The sequence below is a fragment of the Scomber japonicus genome, chromosome 23, assembly GCF_027409825.1.
Source record: "Scomber japonicus isolate fScoJap1 chromosome 23, fScoJap1.pri, whole genome shotgun sequence".
Classification (NCBI taxonomy): Eukaryota; Metazoa; Chordata; class Actinopteri; order Scombriformes; family Scombridae; genus Scomber; species Scomber japonicus.
The window spans coordinates 14,335,558-14,356,194 of NC_070600.1; the positions used below are offsets into that span (position 1 = coordinate 14,335,558).

General features: G+C 38.4%; 1 protein-coding gene across 1 annotated transcript; it reads right to left on the bottom strand.

Annotated features, from left to right (window-relative positions):
- Positions 1-1,921: 1,921 nt before the first annotated feature.
- LOC128353205 (proline-rich protein 5-like) lies at positions 1,922-19,611 on the bottom strand. The gene is made up of 10 exons (XM_053313879.1): positions 19,327-19,611; positions 16,555-16,644; positions 13,674-13,859; positions 12,099-12,179; positions 10,969-11,075; positions 8,261-8,352; positions 7,960-8,100; positions 4,216-4,360; positions 3,422-3,727; positions 1,922-2,525 (listed from the first exon to the last, which is right to left on the bottom strand). The coding sequence occupies exons 2-10, from the start codon at positions 16,578-16,580 to the stop codon at positions 2,173-2,175; spliced, it is 1,437 nt and encodes a 478-aa protein (XP_053169854.1). The 5' UTR covers positions 16,581-16,644; positions 19,327-19,611; the 3' UTR covers positions 1,922-2,172.
- Between the last annotated feature and the right edge of the window lie 1,026 nt (positions 19,612-20,637).

A 20,637-nucleotide genomic window follows, 5' to 3' on the forward strand; every position in this document is an offset into this window, starting at 1 on the left:
GGTTTTACTCCAGACTCTTAATGTGATAATCAATGAATGCAAACCAAACATGTTGAGGAGAGTTAAAGGAAGGGAGACTTAACTTTTGGTTTGGTTCAACAAATAAATTCAAATCCTGATGTGAGCAGGACAGGAACAGAATAATATATTTAAAACAACACCAATCTATTCAGACCTGATTCAGGATCAGTCCTCATCCAGCAGCACAGAATGCTGCCCACATGGGAAGTCCAGGGAACGCAGCTGGTTCTTGAAACAATTGCCACATAATTTTTGAATGTCCTGCTTCACTACTTTTGCTTTAGATGTTAGACATAAAGAAACTGGTAGAAGTCTTTAAGTATTTTCTTTCTAAAGCAGTAGAACACTTTTCTGTTATCCTCCATGCTTGTGTTAGATTAACCACCTCCCCCTGCCTCACAGCTGTCTCTCATTAGTCTCCTCAACTCTCCACTCATGACAACATTTTAAAGGGCAATGCTGCACTTTCCTCTCTCTTTTGCTACTCTATATAATCATTGCATGGTCCAAAGTAAGAAATATCCCACTCAAATTGTACAGTGATGCTGAAGAATAACACAAGGTGGCAGTGTATGCAAAGTTTTCTCCAAAAATTGTACCAAATATTTATATCTAAATTACAGATAGTTGTAAGATAGTTGTGTAAAAATATTTTTTATAGAATGTAATATATCAACACAGTATATAAATATTGGGGCTTTTGATGATAGCTAATATAATCAAATCAGTTTTTACAGGATGTTATTACAATTTTTTAAACGTTTTTTAAAAGCCTATTTTTAGAATAAACCTGCTTTTGATATTATTATTATTATGTTATTATCATGTTTCATTAAAAAAGTGCATCTCATTTGATTATTAAGCAGATTTATGCATTAATTTGGAAACAGGAAGTTTTTGACGGCTGGATGTGATTTTCTCACAGATGTGTAAACAAGGAAATTTTGTTCCATGTTCACTCGTACAAAAGAGAACATATGTCTGTTGTATGACGAGAAAGAGTGTTGTTCAGTGGATGCAGCAGTGGATGCAGCAGGGGATGCAGCAGTGGATGCAGCAGATGGTATGCAGGAAAACACAGGCATCCATACTTTCCCATCCCCTACAATAACAATAATAATATTTTTCTTTTACATACCTCTGTCCTCTGGGCCTTATGGTGGCCTTTGTCAACACAATCAGTTCTTGAGGATTTTTTATGAAAACATTCAATATTTGCTTGAATGACTCACATTTCAGTGATGAACTGACAGGAAGTGCAAGGAAGGAGTTTGAACACAGACAAAACTGCAAAGAGTGAATTTATCAGCATTTCAAGATTTTTGTTCGTTAACTAATATTTCAATAACTACCTCTAATATCTTATCTAAGGAAACTGAAGCTGTTATTTTAATTCACATTAGTATTTCAAAACTCCTCTAAACTAAACTAAAGTAATGTTGATGTGACTGAAGAGAAATTAGCACTGATTAGCACCAGCTTTGACTTTGATGCTAGCCTGATACACTATGAAGCACTCTATTCTGAATTAAAGCCACATTCAATAGAGATACTGTAGTATAAAGATTAAGTATATGTTAAATATGGGGTTTGATCAGTAATGAAAGTAGGAGATAAGCATAAAACAGGTTCAGACTTCAGTTCAGTGGGAGACAAAGTACAAAAATCAAATTCATATTTTAATAATCAGTTAATAAAAGATGTTGAGGTTCAAGCAACAATATATCACTACGCATTTGAAAAGTTTAAAAGTTTGAATTTGAGCTATTTAATAGCCCTGATCTTGATGAGATTTTTAGTTTATTTCAGCTATCACCACTGGCAATCTATTTTCTCAGTTTTCACTTTTCACACAGAAAAAAAGAAAAACCTTCTAAAACTGCAAAATCTGACAGTCATGATTGTCTGCTCTACTCACATATTAATTTATCTAACTTGTAAGTCAAGAGATTGATGTGCCGTAAATGTTGTGCCAGATTTAAATATTGGAAAGATGATCACATCACATTGGAAGATATGACAGTTTGAACAAATCCCTGATGATCTGGACTTCTTAGAAAACAACAGGAGACATCACAAAGTTTGAGGAATTTCAGTCTTGGATCAGCATTGTGTGCAAGTCCCCGCGTCATTTATGTATGTGCATATGTGTCACGCCACACTCTGCCTTTTGCTGTCTCTGCTGTGCGTCGATCCTCCAGAGCAGTGCCTCGAGAAGTCCAGAAAGATGCCGTCATGCTCCGGCTCTGAGTCCAAAGATTCCAAGATATGGTCCATCATCATCTCCGGACTGGATGATGTACTGGGACCCGAACTTGTGTATGCAGCCAGCAATCTGGAGGGCGAAGGGGAGTCAAACATCAGCGAGCCTGTGCAGTGTGTGTCTTCGCTTGGGGAGGGCTCAGGGAGGATGCAGGGGGAGTGATGCTGTGGCTGGAGGGGGTGGGGACCTGCATGGCTGTCAGAGCCTCTGGGTTGGGGTTCCTGGCTGGAGGTCACAGTGTCTGTAACAGTGAGTTGTAGAGTTAAAATGAAGGAACGATCAGTACATTAAAAGGTCATCAAAACTCTGGCTGCTTAGTTTTTACAACAAAGAGAACAGAGGAATTCATGCTTGAATATCAATCAAATAGACCACTTTTACATCAAAATTATTACAAATATTCAGTGTTTTCATTTCAATTTTATCCTCATGACTAAAAAACTCCCATGTAGGCCATGACGGGACACTAAATCTCTGCTTTGTTATTCTCACTGATTTGCAGGATTTATACTTCTCACACTGTGGAGCAAAACTGCACTGTTCCTCAGTATGACATTACATATACATACTGTATAAGTACTTTTCATACAACAGAAGGTGTCTCACAGCCATGTCAGTTTTAGCTACGTACATACAGTATAACACCATCTATCATAACAGCCTGTGAAAATTAACAGACATAAAACCTAGACATAACTCATGTAAATTAATTTTTGAACTCAACAAGGTGGAAGATGAGTAAAAAACAAAACTCACTTTAACGTACATATGTACATAGACATTTAAATTCTAACTAAAATGTATAACTGATAACCTGACTTACAAATGTTCTATTTCTATGGAGAACATTTACAATGTGCACTAATCTAAAAGCAATATTTCTGAAGTGTAATTCAAATATTCAAGAACTGAAAGATAAAAACATGTTTTTAAGAGATAAGATGCCAACATGAAAATTTTTGGAGGATGTCTCAAAAAGGTTTTTCTTAGACATCAGTTTTAAACTAAATTTAAAAGCCTGGGAAAGCACACTATTCATTTGAAACATCTGTTCTTTTCAGAGAGAATAGCCTCCTCCTATCTGGAAAGATGCATCTATCAATATTTCGTTACACTCTGTTTGTACTGTAGTTCTACCTGAAAGTGTAACAGAGGCTGTGGAAGCCAGGGAAATGTTGGCAAGGCTGGATGTGCTGGTGTTACTGGGGTTATTGGTAACACTGGCGGTGGATCCGGCCACAGAGCTGGTCTCCTCCACACAGGACGTCATCTCACACACTGAGTGGCGTCTGATGCCTACATTTCCTCCCGTGGAGGAGTCCACATCATACTCCACCACAGGAGTGAGCATGGGAACGTTGTAGCTTTTAGAGCGCACCACCGGGTTCTTGGCCATGGGGGGGTTGCCTGGTTTGGAAGGCCAGGAGCGTTGCAAACGCTTTTCTAAATAGAGTGAAAGAGAGAGAGAGAGAGAGAGAGATAGACAGAGAGAGAGAGAGAGAGAGAGAGAGAGAGAGAGAGAGAGAGAGAGAGAGAGAGAGAGAGAGAGAGAGAGAGAGAGAGAGAGAGAGAGGGATAAGGAAAGAGACAATAAAGCTGCAAGCTGCAGTTTGTGGGTTCAAACAGAGGGAAGTAGCTGTTGCACAAGCACATCATTCCCAGTTATGGGGCAAGTTTCATGGTTTTAGCTCATTCCAACTCACAGCAATTTGAGCCACAGGAGAAGACAACAATTAATAATAAACTGGCTCAAACTCAATAGATTTCTAACCCTGTGAGATTTAAAGCCTAATCGCTATTTAAATACCATTACTTTATAATTGAGAACATACCACATAACACTAAACAAAACCTCAAGTACAAAAAAAGACATAAAGATAAGAACATGGAACTTGTAACCTTTAAAAGCACTCCCATGGACACACACATACCCAACAAGCAGGAGGAGCAGTGCAGGTTTGACGATCCATCTCTGGAATATAAACCATGAGTCCCGAGGTACGGAGAGACCACCTTCTGGATGAGAGACTCCAGACGCAGGTAGTCATCTGTTACACCTTTTGATTCATGGACTCCCTGCATGGAACACACACACACACACACACACACACACACACACACACACACACACAATAAGTCCACAATAATTAAAGGTCTTAGAGTGTTGAGACATTCAAAACAAATAAAGTGATTTCTTATTGGCAGAATGTTTGTGTGGTAGGTGAGCACTGGGTGTCTGTAGAATGATGTAAGCTTTGTATTGACATTATCGTTGTTATCCTTGGATTAAATCTGACTTCAACAGATATAAAAGAAGCATTTGGCCCATAACAGCTGGCACGAGTAGGTTTTTCAACAATGTGTATAAAAGGATTGTATGAACCAAATAAAGTTGGGAGAAATTTGGAGGGGAGGGGGGGGGAGATAAGAATTTTGAGGAGTCTGTTACATCAGAGCTGTGCATTTCAGACTAGTTTCCTGTGTGGTAATGATATACTGCAACAAAACGAAAGAGTACAGGGAGCTGATTAACAGAGCAGCCTCTAAAAACTAGTGTTGGTACCTGACCTGGTTCAAATATTTACAAGTGTAAAAACCTCATGTATAGTAATGGATGAAATTTTAAAAAAAAGTATAGTTTTGGGTCTCAGGTTGGGTCTTAAAGCTAAAATAATTGATTGTTTGGCAACTTGAGGGCAGTGTAACAAATTGTATCACATGGCATTAACGTCGACATTCAACATTCACACTGCTTTTAGCTCTATTTTGACTCCCATCATCTCATGAGGGAAATATTTGCATCTGTAGCTGCTAAATGCTCCACTATGTCTTTCTGCTCAAATGCAAATTGAAAGCAAAAATATAATTTGATCCATTGTTAATTAAAAAATGCTAATTAGAGCAGCTTCAGTTTCAGGCCCAAAGACAAAATTTGAATTTCTAAGTAGATCAGTGACATATAAATGACATTCATAGTCCACATGGTGCTGTTTTTAGAACTTTTAAGTTGTCATGAATAACAAACAAGAACCTAGAAACATAAGAACATAATATAACAGTCATTTTTTCATTGTTTTCAAAAGTTACCGTCAGCCTGACCCCTTTCCACATTTTTGTTAACTTGATAGCAAATTTTCACACTGAGAGTTTGATACACATGGGCCCAGAGCTCACTCCAGGGTCTTCTAAGATCAATCGAGTTTCAACACACTGAATCATTGAGTCCATTCATCAAAACCACAGCACAGAAACAAACCACATAAATAGAACAGGCTTCACTCAATTGGCGTCACAGCGTCTCAACAGAACGAAAAGGAAATTACTAACAGATGAAACGAGAAGAAACAAAAACAGTTAATGTTCGCAGCTGATTTTTTTTCTCTCTTACAGTCAACTTTTCTTCTTAACTTCCCTGTTTTACTGTCTCTGCTTTCTAATCTTCAACTGTACCTGTTTTGCCATCTCTCTCTATCTCTGGTTTTCACTTCAGCCAAACAAAAGCAGACCAATGACACTGCAGTATATATTTGTGGAGAATCGATAAAACAGGAAAATACATAACATCGGTTTTCTCTCTCTGTGATATAATTTTTCTCTCCATACCTTCCTCTGTCTCGCTGTCCTCCTGCCCTCCCTCAACCTCAAAGTAGCAGATTTGGGTCAATGAGTCACTACAAAGAACGACAACTTACCCATGCAGTAAGAGACACGCTCTCACAGACTCATGCACACACACACATACTTGAGAGCTCTTTCTACTCACATTCATTTCCTAACCCACAACTTACAGCTGACCAATTAATGCCTTTCTCAAGTCTTCACTGTGGCAACTGCTACTAGTAAATTTGATCCTCCGTGAGCTAAAGTTCGAACAAAGAACAAATACAGAAAATGACCACCAATTTGAAAGCTGTTATTGATGAATGGGTTACATAATTCCTCAAAGAGCCTGAATCATTCTCAGGTTACAACGAACCACAGTAAGTTCATTGGGTATCTAAAGAGCTCATAAAAATTCTCATCACGAAAGTTTATTCTTTGCTTTCAGTGGCTCAAATGAGATGTTACCCAACTGCGCATTCATATACAGATTATTTTTTACTTCATTTTGTTATATATGTTTCAATGAATTTACAGTATTGAAAATCTCAGTTAGTTTTTTTGCCAGATCACTCACAAACCTCGAAATTTGCACTTTATTTGAACAACGACAACAACAATTCAAACTAGAGACACTGCGGATGAGACTACTGTGGTCTCCTCTCGGGTATTTTTTCTTCTGTATTCAGCAAAGAGACTGCGTCATCTTGTAAGAAATGAAGTGCTGATCCCTTTGATGCAGTGGTTTCATACCTTTGTCTTTGTCACTCACTGGGTGTATATCTGTGCATTTATGAGCAGTTCAATCAGAGAGTGGTTTTCTCTTTTACACAATATTAAAGTATACAGTTAGGAGAAAACGCATAGTTAGCAAAGAACGTGCAAAGGGGTACTTTGTGAGTTATGCAGTGCAAACTTTATTACTAAGTTATAATGGAACGAAGTCTGAGCTGCAAAACCATCAAAGGGCTCCTCCCTCTTTGCAGGTTTTTATGGTTGTTGGCTGCCTACAGTTATCAAGACGTCTTGTGCAGTTGAGCACCCTGTCCTTGCAGTTTTGAACATGTTAGTTACCCTGTGGACAAAAAAAGCACCCTAATTATGTGTTGCAGACTTTGTTTTGTTCTTCTTTGCTTCCTGTTAATCATCTCACCAGAACAAGAGGTAGAGTCAAGGATGTATTCTTCAATGAGTGAAATACAGGAAGTAATTAGCAATGACTGGAGATGAATTATTTTGTAAAAGGGGCACTGACTTGAAAACTTGAAAATCCAGCATGTGTTGTGTGCACAAAGAGCACAGCAACACCACAGTTAAATAATAACCAAACAACTCTCTTCCTGTTCCCATAGGAAGTGAAGGTAATGGGCAATTAACTATGTGCAGCTACAAGTCAATGCACAATGGGTGAATAACTAAACCAAATAAATGTGGTTCAGCTGTTTATTATAAAATATAAAACTCTAAAGGTCATGCTTCTTACTTTGGCGATATCAGTCGATTACTGTTACCCGCTGTAGTTTTAAATATTTACAAACTGACGCAAATTATCCACAGGGGACATGAATATCTGTGCTCTCATCACTAAGCAGACAAGACAAAAAACTCACATTTTCCTTTAATCCTTCGCTTCAGCTCTAACTCGACAAATAAAAATGTACGTTTTGTGCATGGAGGACCAAGACGCTCTACACAGAATTGACTTATTGGGTTTTACTGTTTTTGTGAGGATATCAGGGTCTTAAAGGAAAGTGTAAACACAGATTACTCACACACACATACACAGGCAGGGTGCAGAGGGTACTGACTGGTCATGGGAAGACTACTGTGTTCACATTGAGATTACTTCCTGTGAGATCCCTTTGCAAGAAAAAAAACAGCTCAACAGCTCTCTGTACCCTCTGCTCCTCTTTCCCCATCTGTTGTCATTTACCCTCTTCCCTCACCCCATAGCAGTCAAGGATATTTGTGTGTTCATGCTCTGCGTGGATGAGAGAGATAGCATGAGAGAAAGACAAAGAGGGTGAAAAATAGTCAGAGACAGAGGACTTGCGCGTGCGTGCGTGTGTGTGTACCTGTAGTATCAGCAGCATCTGTATGATAGAAGGGGGAACTCTGGCTCGAGGTCGAGACAGAGCCTCATCCAGTTTCAGGTTAAGGGTGATGATGTTTCTGAAGTGGAGCAGAGCCAACTGACGTACTGATGGCTCCTTTCCCTGAGGACACACACACACACCACACACACCACACACACACACACACACACACACACACACACACACACACACACACACACACACACACACACTCAGAGGTCAAAACAATAGCAATGTAAGGACAGTATTTATGTGTGACTGTGTGTATGAGTGCATGTACCTGTACAGGATAGAAGATGGCCTGAAGCATGTTTAAAACATCACAGAAGAAGAAGTCCCATGTGTCAGCCAGAGAGTCCAACAACTTCTGACCTGTATCACACACGAGCAGGAAACCAATCAGTCAACCACAAGATGACTACAAAGTTAAAGAAATTACAGCACATGCAATCAACAAGAGATTATACTCAAATGATGGATGTTTTGGGGAAATACTGCCATAATAATTCAGAAATGTATTATGGTTTGTAATAAAAGAAGTTGTCTGCTGTCTTGGTACTATTAAATACTGCCATGTCTGCAATGTTGAACATGATGAAGTCTGTAATAATAATATTTAGTCAAATATTGGTCCTATGTGAATTGTCATCTAGGTAGTTTGTCTTGCATCTCTCTTTGCATATATTTTAATTATAATTTCCAGTTTTAAGGACACCTTTTTTTTAGCATTTAGTAGTAGTGTCTGTTTTATAAAGAATGAACTTAAATTCATCAAAATTACAAAATCTTGAAAGTTAATAAAATGGATGATATGTATTGGCATATGGTGGGGAACATACAACAATGTGCAAATGTTTTGGGCACGTTAGATATTTACATTCTTATCCATAATGCAATACCATCATGGAGGCGTTTAATCAGTCCCAATTTTATTCTGCAGCATGACAATGACCACAAATACACAGCCAGGGTCATAGAGAACTATATCTTCAGGGACATGAGGAACAAGGAGTCCTGCAACAGATGGTTTGGCCCCCACAGAGCCCTGATCTCAACATCATGGGGTCAGTCTGGGATTACAAGAGACAGAAGCAGCTGAGACGTCTAAATCCACAAAAGAAGTGTGGCAACTTCTACAAGATGCAGGAACAACCGACCTGCCGAGTATCTTAAAAAAACTGTGTGAAATATTCATTTCACTTAGGTTTATTCTGTTTACTGAACTTTGTATGAAAGCCTGGCAGTTCAATTCCCAGCTCCAGCAGTCCACATGTTGAGGTGTCCTTGGGCAAGATACAAATCCTAAAATTCTTTGTGAATTGATCATTGCTGATGTGGCAGAAGCAACCCTAACCCTAACCCATATAAACACATCACATGAAATTTCTACATGACATATATGACCCTGGGGAATTACCAGATATTCTTCAAGTGCTATTATTACACACACACACACACACACACACACACACACACACACACACACACACACACACACACACCAAGTATTAATCAAACCAGAACAATTGCTCTGTGAGTCACTGAAAGTACCACAATGGTTTTGTCTTTTCTGTCTTTAGTTTCTGACTGAGTGGATGTTTTGTAATTGACGTTAAGCCTCACTTCCTGTCTGGTTGCTGTGACGACAGCACTGAAAACAGTGTGTTTTATTCCTCCAAAAGGTGCTTCAGAGGAAGGTCACACATTTACCACAACAATGAGAATGAAATTATTTCAGTTTCTATAGTTCTCACCTTGTCAAAAGCCCTGTCCTGCTCTGACTGTGTTTGCATGTGTGTCTGTGTGTGTGAGTGTGTGTGTGTGTGTGTGTGTGTGTGTGTGTGTGTGTGTGTGTGTGTGTGTGTGTGTGTGTGTGTGTGTGTGTGTGTGTGTGTGTGTGTGTGTGCATGCTGCATACTACAGCAAAACTATCCTTCTAGATAAGTGATGGCAAAGATATAAAGTCTTGTTCCCACAGTTCAAACTACTAGTTCAAGGGTTAACTTGGCATCTGTAATTTTAGTCAATTATTATTTTTCCGTGCTAGACGTGTGTCACATTGAGATAACAGTCTCAACATTCACCTCTGAGTTTCACTGAAATGACTCAATGGCTCTATGAGTATTTCTCACCAAAGCCAGGACCCAACGAAGTAAAATTCTAAACTTTAGGTTCAGCAAAGGGACTTGATTAGTTTTGCACTGCCCAAAGAAAGCATATTGTAGAATTTTGCTTACCTAGAAACCTGAGATGCCTTTTACATTTTGCCATTTTACATTTTCTATCTGTTTATATACATATTTATATCTGCAGACTTATTTATGTGTATGTTTTATTTCTGTAAGTTTTAGCGCTGTTAAATTAAGTCCATTAAGTTGTTATTTTTCAACAAAAAATGCCAAATATTTACTGATCCCAGCTTCTTAACCGTGAGGATTTTATCCTTTTTTTGGTCATATATGATAGTAAAATGAGTGTTTGAAATTATAACGCACTTTTTTTAATTTATTTTTTTTTATACAATTTTCTACTAGTCAGTTGTAGTCATCATGTAGTCTACTAGTCATCAATAAGATAGCTGGCAGATTAATCAATAATGAATAAAAAGAACTTCCCAAACTCCAGTGAATGTGTTCTAATATCTCAGCTGAAGTTGAATAACACTAGGGAGTGGATACCGGATCATTATGGCGTTATTAATGCATGTTTTTATTGAATTTTAAGCTTGTAATCAGGATAATCAGGATGGTGATATTTAAAGTGTTGGACAAACACCATAATGTTTAATGTATACATTGTGTTGGATAGTCTAGATAGGGAATACTTCAGCAGTGGGATCATGAGAGAGACAACACATCTTACTAATTGCTGTTTGTGTGCTTAAAACATTTTTCACTAAAAATATATTGCCAAAAAAATAAATAACTGCCTGTTTCCTCTCCCCTCAATAAATGCAGGTGTAGATGTTTTGTTTGTGATGACGTTTACCTTCATAGAAGCGGATCTTGTCTCTCAGTATGACCATGCCTTTAGTGAGCAGCTGATTCTGAAGGTACTCAGTGAAGAAGGAGCCCAGCTCTGTCTTCAACAGCTGCCTGCAAAACACACAGGGGCAAATGAGTGTACACATACTGTACTGACGCACATCATCAGCAATTCCTACCATGAACCAGAAGTAATGAGCGCTCATGCAGTGGCAAGTTGTAGTGTTTAAACAGCAACAGACTCAGGAAATGAGAAAAGATGTTGTTCACACTGAAAACAAAGGCTACAGCAACGTCAGAACATTTCAATAACAGGATTTTCCACTGATAAACAGTTCACACAGGTACACATTAGAATGACATCTCAGGCACTATTATTGCAGGAAGAGAACATTTCACCTTTAACCTATTTGGGAACAAAACATCAAGTTTGTGAACATGATAAATATAAACTTAAAAAGCCTGTCAGTCTCTGGCAAATAGAAATATGCCATAGATATAGAATGACTTGTGTTGTGCTGTAAAGCCTTATGTTAAATTTAGATGCAACACAACCCCAGGCCATGTTAGACTGCTACGCTCTGGTATGTGCACCAAATAATGTGTGTGTATATATGCAGTGTATGTGTATGTGTGGAGTAATATTTACTGTACATGACTGGAGTCAGTTTTGACAGCCCTGTCTCAACTGCCCACAGCTACACTGTAATTAAACACCAAACACAAAACAGTGACCCCCCTGTAACCTCAACATGTCTTGTTCCCTTATCAACAAGTTGTTTCTGATTCAGTGGACACAGTCAAGAATAGCAGCAGATTATTACCTGCGATGTAGTGATGCCATGTAAGTGACAGTAAAATTCACCAACCAGTAAAGACTAAATTTAGTGTACTGAAGCTATCATTGTGTGTACATGGGAGGAAGAATGTGTGTGTGAGAGAAATCTGTCACAACAGCAAGGGAAGATGAGGAATTACAGAAGAAAACACTATAATTTAGCTCAATTTCCTCTTAAAATACAAACCAGCTTAAGATCCAAATTTGGTGTGTTTGTGTGAAAGTATGTGAGAAAGTCAGAAAAAGAGAAAAACAAAAAACAGGCAGACAGATGGATGAAGAGATGGAAAGCTAACCTGACACCTTCATTCAGAGTGTAGAGTTCGTTTTCTCCCAGATCCTTCCTCTGGAAAACTGAGATCACTGCGTTGTGGATGCTGAAACACAAAGTAACGCATAAAGAAGAAGCATTTAGATGACACAATCACGGAGATAAATGTTTAGATTAAGAGAATAATATTTAATAAATAAAAAATACACACAATTACTATATGACTGTTGCATGTGTTAAGATTTCATATCAATAATAAAACTGAAGCTAAGATTATAATTAGGTGAAATCTCTTAGAAAGCAATAGAAATGTTCTCCATTCAGAGAGAGAAGATGGCATTTAACTTCCAGTGCTCATTTACTGAGTAATGTATCACAGCCTGTCTGTCTAGGTGGATCATCTTAAGAACAGTGTTTATAATTTACTGACGTCATGTCTAGAGCTGCAGTGATTAGACAACTAATCTATTTGTTGTTTTGAAAGAAAAAAGTATCTTATTCCAGTTTCTCAAATATAAATATTATCTGGTTTATTTAGTCTCCTACTGATTATCAGTAGGTGGTGGATTGTTCATCAGAACAGAAGAAGACAATTGAGGTCACCTTGGGTTTTTGGAAACACTGGTCAACTCTTAATAAACCACAAAACTAATCGATTATCAAGAAAATAACTGATAGATTAATCAGTAATGAAAATAATGATTAGCTGTGGCCCTAGACACGTCACGTTTGTTCCGGGTAATGAGGCTATAAAAATGTTGAGCTGAAATGTTGAATTTTGAGCCACAAAACTCCACAATGACTACTTCAAGAAGCAAGAATATAACTTTGGAACGTGAGAACATAAAAAGACTAAAACACTGACAATGATGACCACATTCATACAGATTATGTATGCACACATGCACCCTGAGTAATCTCAGTTGAATTACTGTAAAGCTGGTTAAAAGCCATAAAGCCCCCAGTGTAAATAAAGTGAAAGATAGACAAAACAGTAGAGTAAAACATACAAAGGTCAGGAAGGATAGGAACTTGTTTCACTGGATGTTTAGGTCCAGCTTATGTGCTCATATGACCCTCCAACCTCCCACTGAATAGAGCTCTCAATCTCCACTTTCAGCTGTCTAGTTTGGAATAAAGCTGAATACCATCAAAATAACCCAAGAAAAGACAAAAAGGAGCAAAGAAGAAAAGAATCTATGAGGCAGAGTGAGATGAAAGCAGTGAGGGATGGATGGAGATAAAGAGTGATGGTGATGGACCCTGAGGGAAGAGAGAAAGAAGGAGTTGATGTATACGTGTGTTTGTGTGTATAAAAAGGTTCCTATTCATAGCATGAATAACATAAAGCTTTTTGCTAGAGAATTTTATCCCAACGTGGCACGCCTAGGGAAAAAAGCATACACACACACACACAAACACACACACACACACACACACACAACCACGTGTACATGTGTGTGTGTAAATGCAGGCATTGGGAGCTTTGCAGGCACACATGGGTGATGAAACTAAATAAATATTTTCACATTCAGTTTAATATGAAAGTAAACCAACATTCAATTAGGAATATAAAACTCATTCTCTTTTCCACACCAACCTGTTCCAGGTAGCGTTGGCCCCAGCCCTCCTCTGCTGGGTCCCTTTGTCCCTGCTGCAGTCATCCGCCAGCGCCCCAACTGTCCCACTCTTCTCCGCTGCTCCTCCTCCTGAGGTTTTTGACTGTGAGAGGTCTGTCAAACTGGAGGATGAGCCGCTGCCCAGTCTAAGCTTGCTATGAAGACTCCTCGAAATCCAAAAGGAAGAAAGAGAGAAATAATATTAAACAAAAGCTGTATTCAATATTAGACAATATTGATGTGGGAAGTGGAACCATCCAGATACAATAGTAGTTTTTTGACCACAAAAGCTGTGAACATTGAAAACGTATTCTTTCTCATGGTCTATAAACTTCATATTCCTGGCCTGTGTTAGATTAACAACCAAGCCACCATACAGAAAAGATCAAATACATTTGAAAACCAAGAAATCAAAGTACAACTATTGCACAAACATGCAAATGCAATTTCCCTGATTTTGATGGCAGGCAACATTAGCATTTATTGATAGGTCATTAGTTTTTATTAGCCACCTGTTAATGTTTACACAGGCTGATGCACTTTGGAAACAGTTAAAGAGACCAGGAGGAGCGTAATGTCAGTCAACTTGTAAGAAGACATTTTACATAGAGAAAGGATGAGGGGAAAATAAACAGGACAGGGAGAGAGGAGAATAAGTTAAGACAAAGGATAAGAAGGGATAAGTAGCTCAAGAAGAGAGGAAAGATGAGTAGAAAGGAACTTAACACAACTCTTAAGCATGGAAACACAAACATGTACGTGTGTGAAAGAGGACAGAAAAAGAAACTAGTATAAAACTGCTTAATATGCCAGATACAGTAAATATGAAAAATAGTATATTAATTATATATTGTATACTCAACTAGTCAATCTGCAACAATTTTGATAATTGAGTCATCATTTATGAAGCAAAAAGAGACAGAAAATTGGTTGTTCGATCTTCACAAATGTGTATTGTAATGCTTTCTTGTTTTCTGGAGCAGTAGATTGAACTCATTTGAGTTTTTGGATTGTTGGTGTTGGTTTTTGGCATCACATTGCATCCCAGGAAACTGTAATGGGTATCCTTTATTTGATTTCCTTTTTTCAAATATTTCACAGTCCAAACGATCAATCTATTAATCAAGAAAATATTCTAATATGATAACTAAACAACTAATCTGAGTAATTAGTTGCATCCTAGTTATATGTGCTTGTATTGTATATTCTATGTATATATGCATGCTAGTAACATACACATTGTAAAGTCCTGTTCTCCATACATCATTACAGTCTTTGTTATCTAAGAAAAGACCTTCACATTCATTCATTCAAACAAACAAACCAAACATTTCTTTTCACAGTTGAAAAAGTTCCCTCTGCACACACATTTGCACATTCTGTACTTACTCTAGTAACTGAAAAGGCACCACATATCCCCACTCCATGAGTGTGTGTGTGTGTGTGTGTGTGTGTCACACTAATCACAGCGAGAGGTGGGTGAAGGATAGGATGCAAGAAACAAAAAATCCTCTCTTTGTCCACATGGGTCTCTATCTCACTCTTTCATATGCGTACCTTACCCTCCTCTTTCTGTCTTTTCTCTTATTTCCCTTCTCTCCCTTCCCCTTCTCTCTCTCTCTGTTGTTCTACCTGAACTTTTTCTACCCTCTTCCACTCTTCTTCTCTCCAACTTCTCTTTCTCTCCATTTGCCAGTCTGTGCCAGCCGGTGACCATGCGACCCTGTGAGCTTTTGTGCCAGAGGAACAAAGGAACCCTTTGAGGTTCAAGAGCTGCCAAGAGGGAAGGGAAGGATTTAAAGGTGACACATATTTCACTTCCTCCTCTTTCTCTGTCTGTGTGAGGCCCAAGACAGAGACAAGCTCTATTTAAGATATTATCGCAGATGCAAATGAATTCACTGATCATTGTTTGATATTTCTTTATACATTGTATTGATTTCTGTCATCTGTACTTTATTCTTTTCTTTTAAAGCAAAGTGAAGACACCAAATAAAGATTGTTCAGGTGAACTAAATTAAACTAAACTGAATGGTCAGAATTTTTAATGAATCTTGAGACAAAGAAGAGGAAATAAAAACTAGGGACAAAGAGAAAAGAGAAAAAATTGGAAAGGAAAAAAGAGGGGATGGAAAATATGAATAATAAAAATGGCAGTGAATAAGCAAGGTGTATGTGTATGTCTCTGCATGTGTGTGTTGTAGGTGCGTTTGTCAACCTGGATCTTCATACAACTCTGCATAAATAGGTCAGTGGGAGAAACAGGAGCCCTGGGCTCAGACACACACACACACACACACACACACAGGGACACTCATAAATACTCAGAGACCGTTCACGTCAAAGTGAGGAAGAGTTTCCAAATTCTCTCAGAAAAGGTTCAGTGCTGGGACTTGTGCCACTCAATGCAGAGGCACTTTCAGGACATAAAACATAAAATATGCAGAACATAAAACAGAGGCAGGCTACTGACTCTCAGAGTGAACACTGGGTTTCAAACAGTGTCTGCTGATGGAAAAATAATATATTTCTATATGTGTATAAATTAAATGGCACTGATGTGACCTGGAAGTCTGATACTTTTTGTTTTTGGCCTTGAGACAATAAGAGTTGAGTGAGAGAAAGCTTTGGTCTAATTACTAAACAAATGAGGGTAAGGGGGATGTTTGTATGAATGAGAGAATGAATGAGGTCATTCAGGAATGTGTGTGAGGGTATGTGTTTTTCGCTTTCATCCACCTTTGTGTGTCCAAGAGGACTGAGACAAAGAGAGAAAATGGGAAAAAAGACTTGGAGCTGCAGTGAAACTCTGAATGAGACCTGCTAGCTAAAGTGTGTGTGTGTGTGTGTGTGTTTTCTTACCTCCTTAACGAGCCCTCCCGTTCCATGTTAAATGCGACAGGCAGCTGCGTCCTAGTGACCGCCCTGCAACCATCACCAACCAATCAGCATCTGAAAACAAGAAGATGAATCACTGGTAGAGAGCATCATCTGACTTAAAAGAAAATAGTTACCTCACTTCAAATCTTGCCAAATACGGTTAGCGACCAACACAGTTTCACTTCTGTTCAACTAGGAAGCTTTATTAACGTCTATTGACTTGATTTCTAAGTTTGAAACTCCATTGAATAGGTCTCTTTCTTGAAAGACATTTTGACATGTCACTACAGGAAAAACTCAGGTGTAAACAATAAAATGAATGGTGTCTGAATTACATATAGCTGCTTTACTTTCAAGGTGTTGGTACTGTGATGATGTCACACTTTAATGGAACAGACCCGTTGTTAACATTACTAGTAACACTTGTGTTTTTCCCACTATGAAAAGTTAGAATAAAAATACCTATGGCATAATCACTGCTTATTCAGTCGGCTGCAATCTACAACCTCACTGCTAAACTCCACTAAATTCTACACACTGGTCCTTTAAGTATCCTGAGTACGGGTATATTGAAGCTGCTTTACCAACTTCCAACACATTTATCAGCTCCACAAGCCTCTCTGATTAGGATAAGTAGAGTGTTTTTCAACATGAGGGGCTAATGAAAAATGTGCTTTTACAAATAATCAATTTAATGAGTAATGAAAAGTAAAGTCAGGTGAGTTTTGGAAGAGCCATTTTCACTCAAAAGTTCAGTTTTCCAGTTTCACACCTTTTTACAGTCACTATGTGAAGGATTGCAAAATTTCAGATGTTGACGACTCATGATAGTATGAAAAAAAGACACGGTGGCAGATAGATAGAAATGGATTCCCCCACGGACCTGACCCTGCACACTGAGATCAACAGACTGAAAGTGACAAAGACTGCAAAAACTGTCTCTGTATTTTTACTCACAAAACCATAAAAGCCGTACATGACAACTTTCCATGTTGTTCAAATAGAGACTACAACGTGCTCTGTAACTGTTACACTACTCCGACATACAAATACAGTAAACTCACTGACACACAGACAGACAGGTGGTCTACTCCGTCTCTCACTAACAAGACACAGTACTCTAATTAAATTAAAGTGGTTGAGATAGACACTTGATCCTACCCCAAACTCAAATGCCCCTACTCGCTCACTCACCCACTCTTTCACACATGCAGATAGAATGACACGTATATCAGGCAGGTTTGACGTACAGGGCCAAACAGGGTAAGGCTGAGGCTTCCTCATGACCTATTACGCCGTGTTAACCAAAACAACATTTTTGCTCTTCGTTCTTTTTGCCCTGACTGCCTTGTTTAAAGCGTCACGAAAGCTGTATTTGGATATGGGAGTGAGGTCTCTGGTGAAGGTCATAGTCAGAGCAATAATTGTCTGTTTAGATGAAAACTGTGACTCTATTGACTTTATGTAATGACTCTCCAGTGGTTTAGGTTTACTTCCTGGAAATTGTATTTTGTTGCCATGCAATATAAACTATAACCTGCTGTTTGCTTGGTGGCTGAAGGCGTTCCCTCATCCACATTTACTATCTTTGTTATCTAATTGTCTTTTAAACTTCTCACCTTGTTTTTAAATGAGTTCTTCAAATCAAGTGACATTAAATATGGAGTATGAGGTTTGAGAAGCTGATTCAAGAGCAGAAAAGTGACTTTCAATCTGTGGACTGTGTGGGAATTGAGTCTGGTAAAGAAACAAAAAAAACCCCAAAGGTGAATGATATTACAGTCATAACTGTGTCTCACAGTAGCTCGAGTAGGTCACACTTGGCCATGAAGAGGGGAAATGTCTTTGACTGAATGATATTAATCGTGGTGCTCCATGTTCTGCAGCTCCAACTCGTCTCTGCCATGCACCACACAGTGTGGTTAAATGTCTTGCTTGAGGGTACTTGGGGGTGTAGTTATTTGGATTTTGGAGTGTCTTTCTCATTCAGTGTCAGGCCACATTTTCATGAGCAGTTCGGGGAATTAACTCAACAAGCTCCAACTCATTAAAGCAAATTGTCTTATTTCAGACTCTTTCTCAACAGCAGATGGTTCACATTGTAAGTAGACATTATGAACTTCACTGCTGAAAATTTACACCCATAATCTGCCTCCAATGGAAACACACCAAACACACACACACACACACACACACACACACACACACTTCTGCAGACTGGCAGCATGACAGGGAAATTGCCACCCTGCAACAGACAAGTGATCAAGTAAAGGATGCCTGTGTCTTGCAGCAGGTTTGTCAGCTTTATAACTACCAGCCACCCTGGCAGGAGAACAAACCACAATATAGCTCATCTCCTACAAAAAACATATTTTTAATCTTTTTGAAAACCTATTCTGTCCTCTTCAGGTGAGTCTTTGCAAACTGTGAGGAACTTTGTGCAATGCAACTGTGCACTTCAGCCTGCATACAAGCTGCGCAGTGCAAACGTGAATTACGGTGCATGAAAATAGTCGTTAATTCGTTACATCAATAACATCAGTAGGAGAGGAAATGTCCCAAATCACATGTTTCCTATATGGAAATGAAAGGGAATTTACATTAGGGTAACGTTACTTATTACTTACGAATCTTATATGATAACAGCATATAGTTTTGCAGTTTATTCTTGTATCATTACGGACTAGAACGGACTAGAGAGATTGTTTCCTAAAGTTTGGACCGACTTAATCGATTTTCATATAGTATACTCACTTTTTTCAGAAGTCTTCTCTAGTATTTTAAAGCCAAGAATAACTCCTGTATGTTTTAAAAATGGAGGTCCACGCGACGATTAAAACATCCTCAAATGTCTGCGTGAAGGCTGCTCACGTTCTCCCCTTAAAGACCCGAGTGATGAGGATGTGAACCCACTCGAGTTGTCAGCGCGGCTTTCTGCTCTGTCCGCGAGCGTCAGAGAGAGAGAGAGAGAGAGAGAGAGAGAGAGAGAGAGAGAGAGAGAGAGAGAGAGAGAGAGGTTTTAGGAAGCGACAATCTAAAACTGTGTGTGTGTGTGTGTGTGTGTGTGTGTGAGTGAGTGAGTGAGAGAGAGAGAGAGAGAGAGAGAGAGAGGTATGTGGAAAGTGTTTGCGGTCAGTGAAGTCTGAAGTGCAAAAGTATATATATACATATATATATATATATATATATATATGTTCGATGACATGACAGACTGAAGGGTGCATATCCTCAATAAAAAAAAAAAAAAAAAAATCATAAGCCTACTAATTTTTCAGGTGAATGACAAAAAATACAATCAAAAGTCTATATTGCAATTAAATAAATGCTCTTCAACTTAATGAAATGGTATCTGGTATATTGCAGGGCTGCATCTGACAGTTATTTTGATTATCAAGCATTCTGTTGATTATTTTCTCAATTAATTGATTAGTCCTTTTGTGTTTTAGGATATCAGATAATGGTGAAAAATGTTCATAACTGTGATCTAACCTTAAAGAACCAGTGTGTTAGAGTTAGTGACATCTAGTGGTGAGTTTACAGATTGCAAGTGAATCCCCCTCACCCTCCAAGCGAGTAGGAGAACCCTAAGTGGCCATGAAGTAGCCAATATATCGATATCTTATCGTGACATCATCTTAACTGTGGATATCACAATATTGTAATACAGCACAAATGTTTTCTTTTCCTGTTTTAAAAGCTGCATTACTGTAAAGTGATGTCATTTTCATGCATTTTTTCTTTAAAGAATTACTAAAAAATTATTAGGCGATTATCAAAATAATTGGTAATTAATTTTCTGTCGATAAACTATTCAATTGATAAATCATTGCAGTTCTAGCATACTGTGCGGAATTAATATGTTTAGAGGGCAAGAACATAGCATTGACATCCAGCTGTATTTATGGCAGTCATTGGGATTATTTTGTAAAGTCACAGATGTTAACCTTGTGGTGGCGCTAGAGGAGACGTCAGGGATCAGCAATGTCATCAGGATTCATCGTCTGTGAACAATGAATTTCTGTGCAGAATTGTGTGCCAATCCATCCAGCAAATATTGAAATCATT

What these genes read in the sequence shown, in the direction of transcription:
- LOC128353205 (XM_053313879.1), bottom strand. Translation starts at nt 16,580, where the DNA reads ATGGAACGGGAGGGCTCGTTAAGGAG. An exon ending in GCCAACGCTACCTGGAACAG is followed by an intron (nt 12,180 to 13,673) that starts GTTGGTGTGGAA and finishes TTTGTGTTTCAG; the next exon opens with CATCCACAACGCAGTGATCT. An exon ending in CCATCTTCTATCCTGTACAG is followed by an intron (nt 8,101 to 8,260) that starts GTACATGCACTC and finishes GTGTGTCCTCAG; the next exon opens with GGAAAGGAGCCATCAGTACG.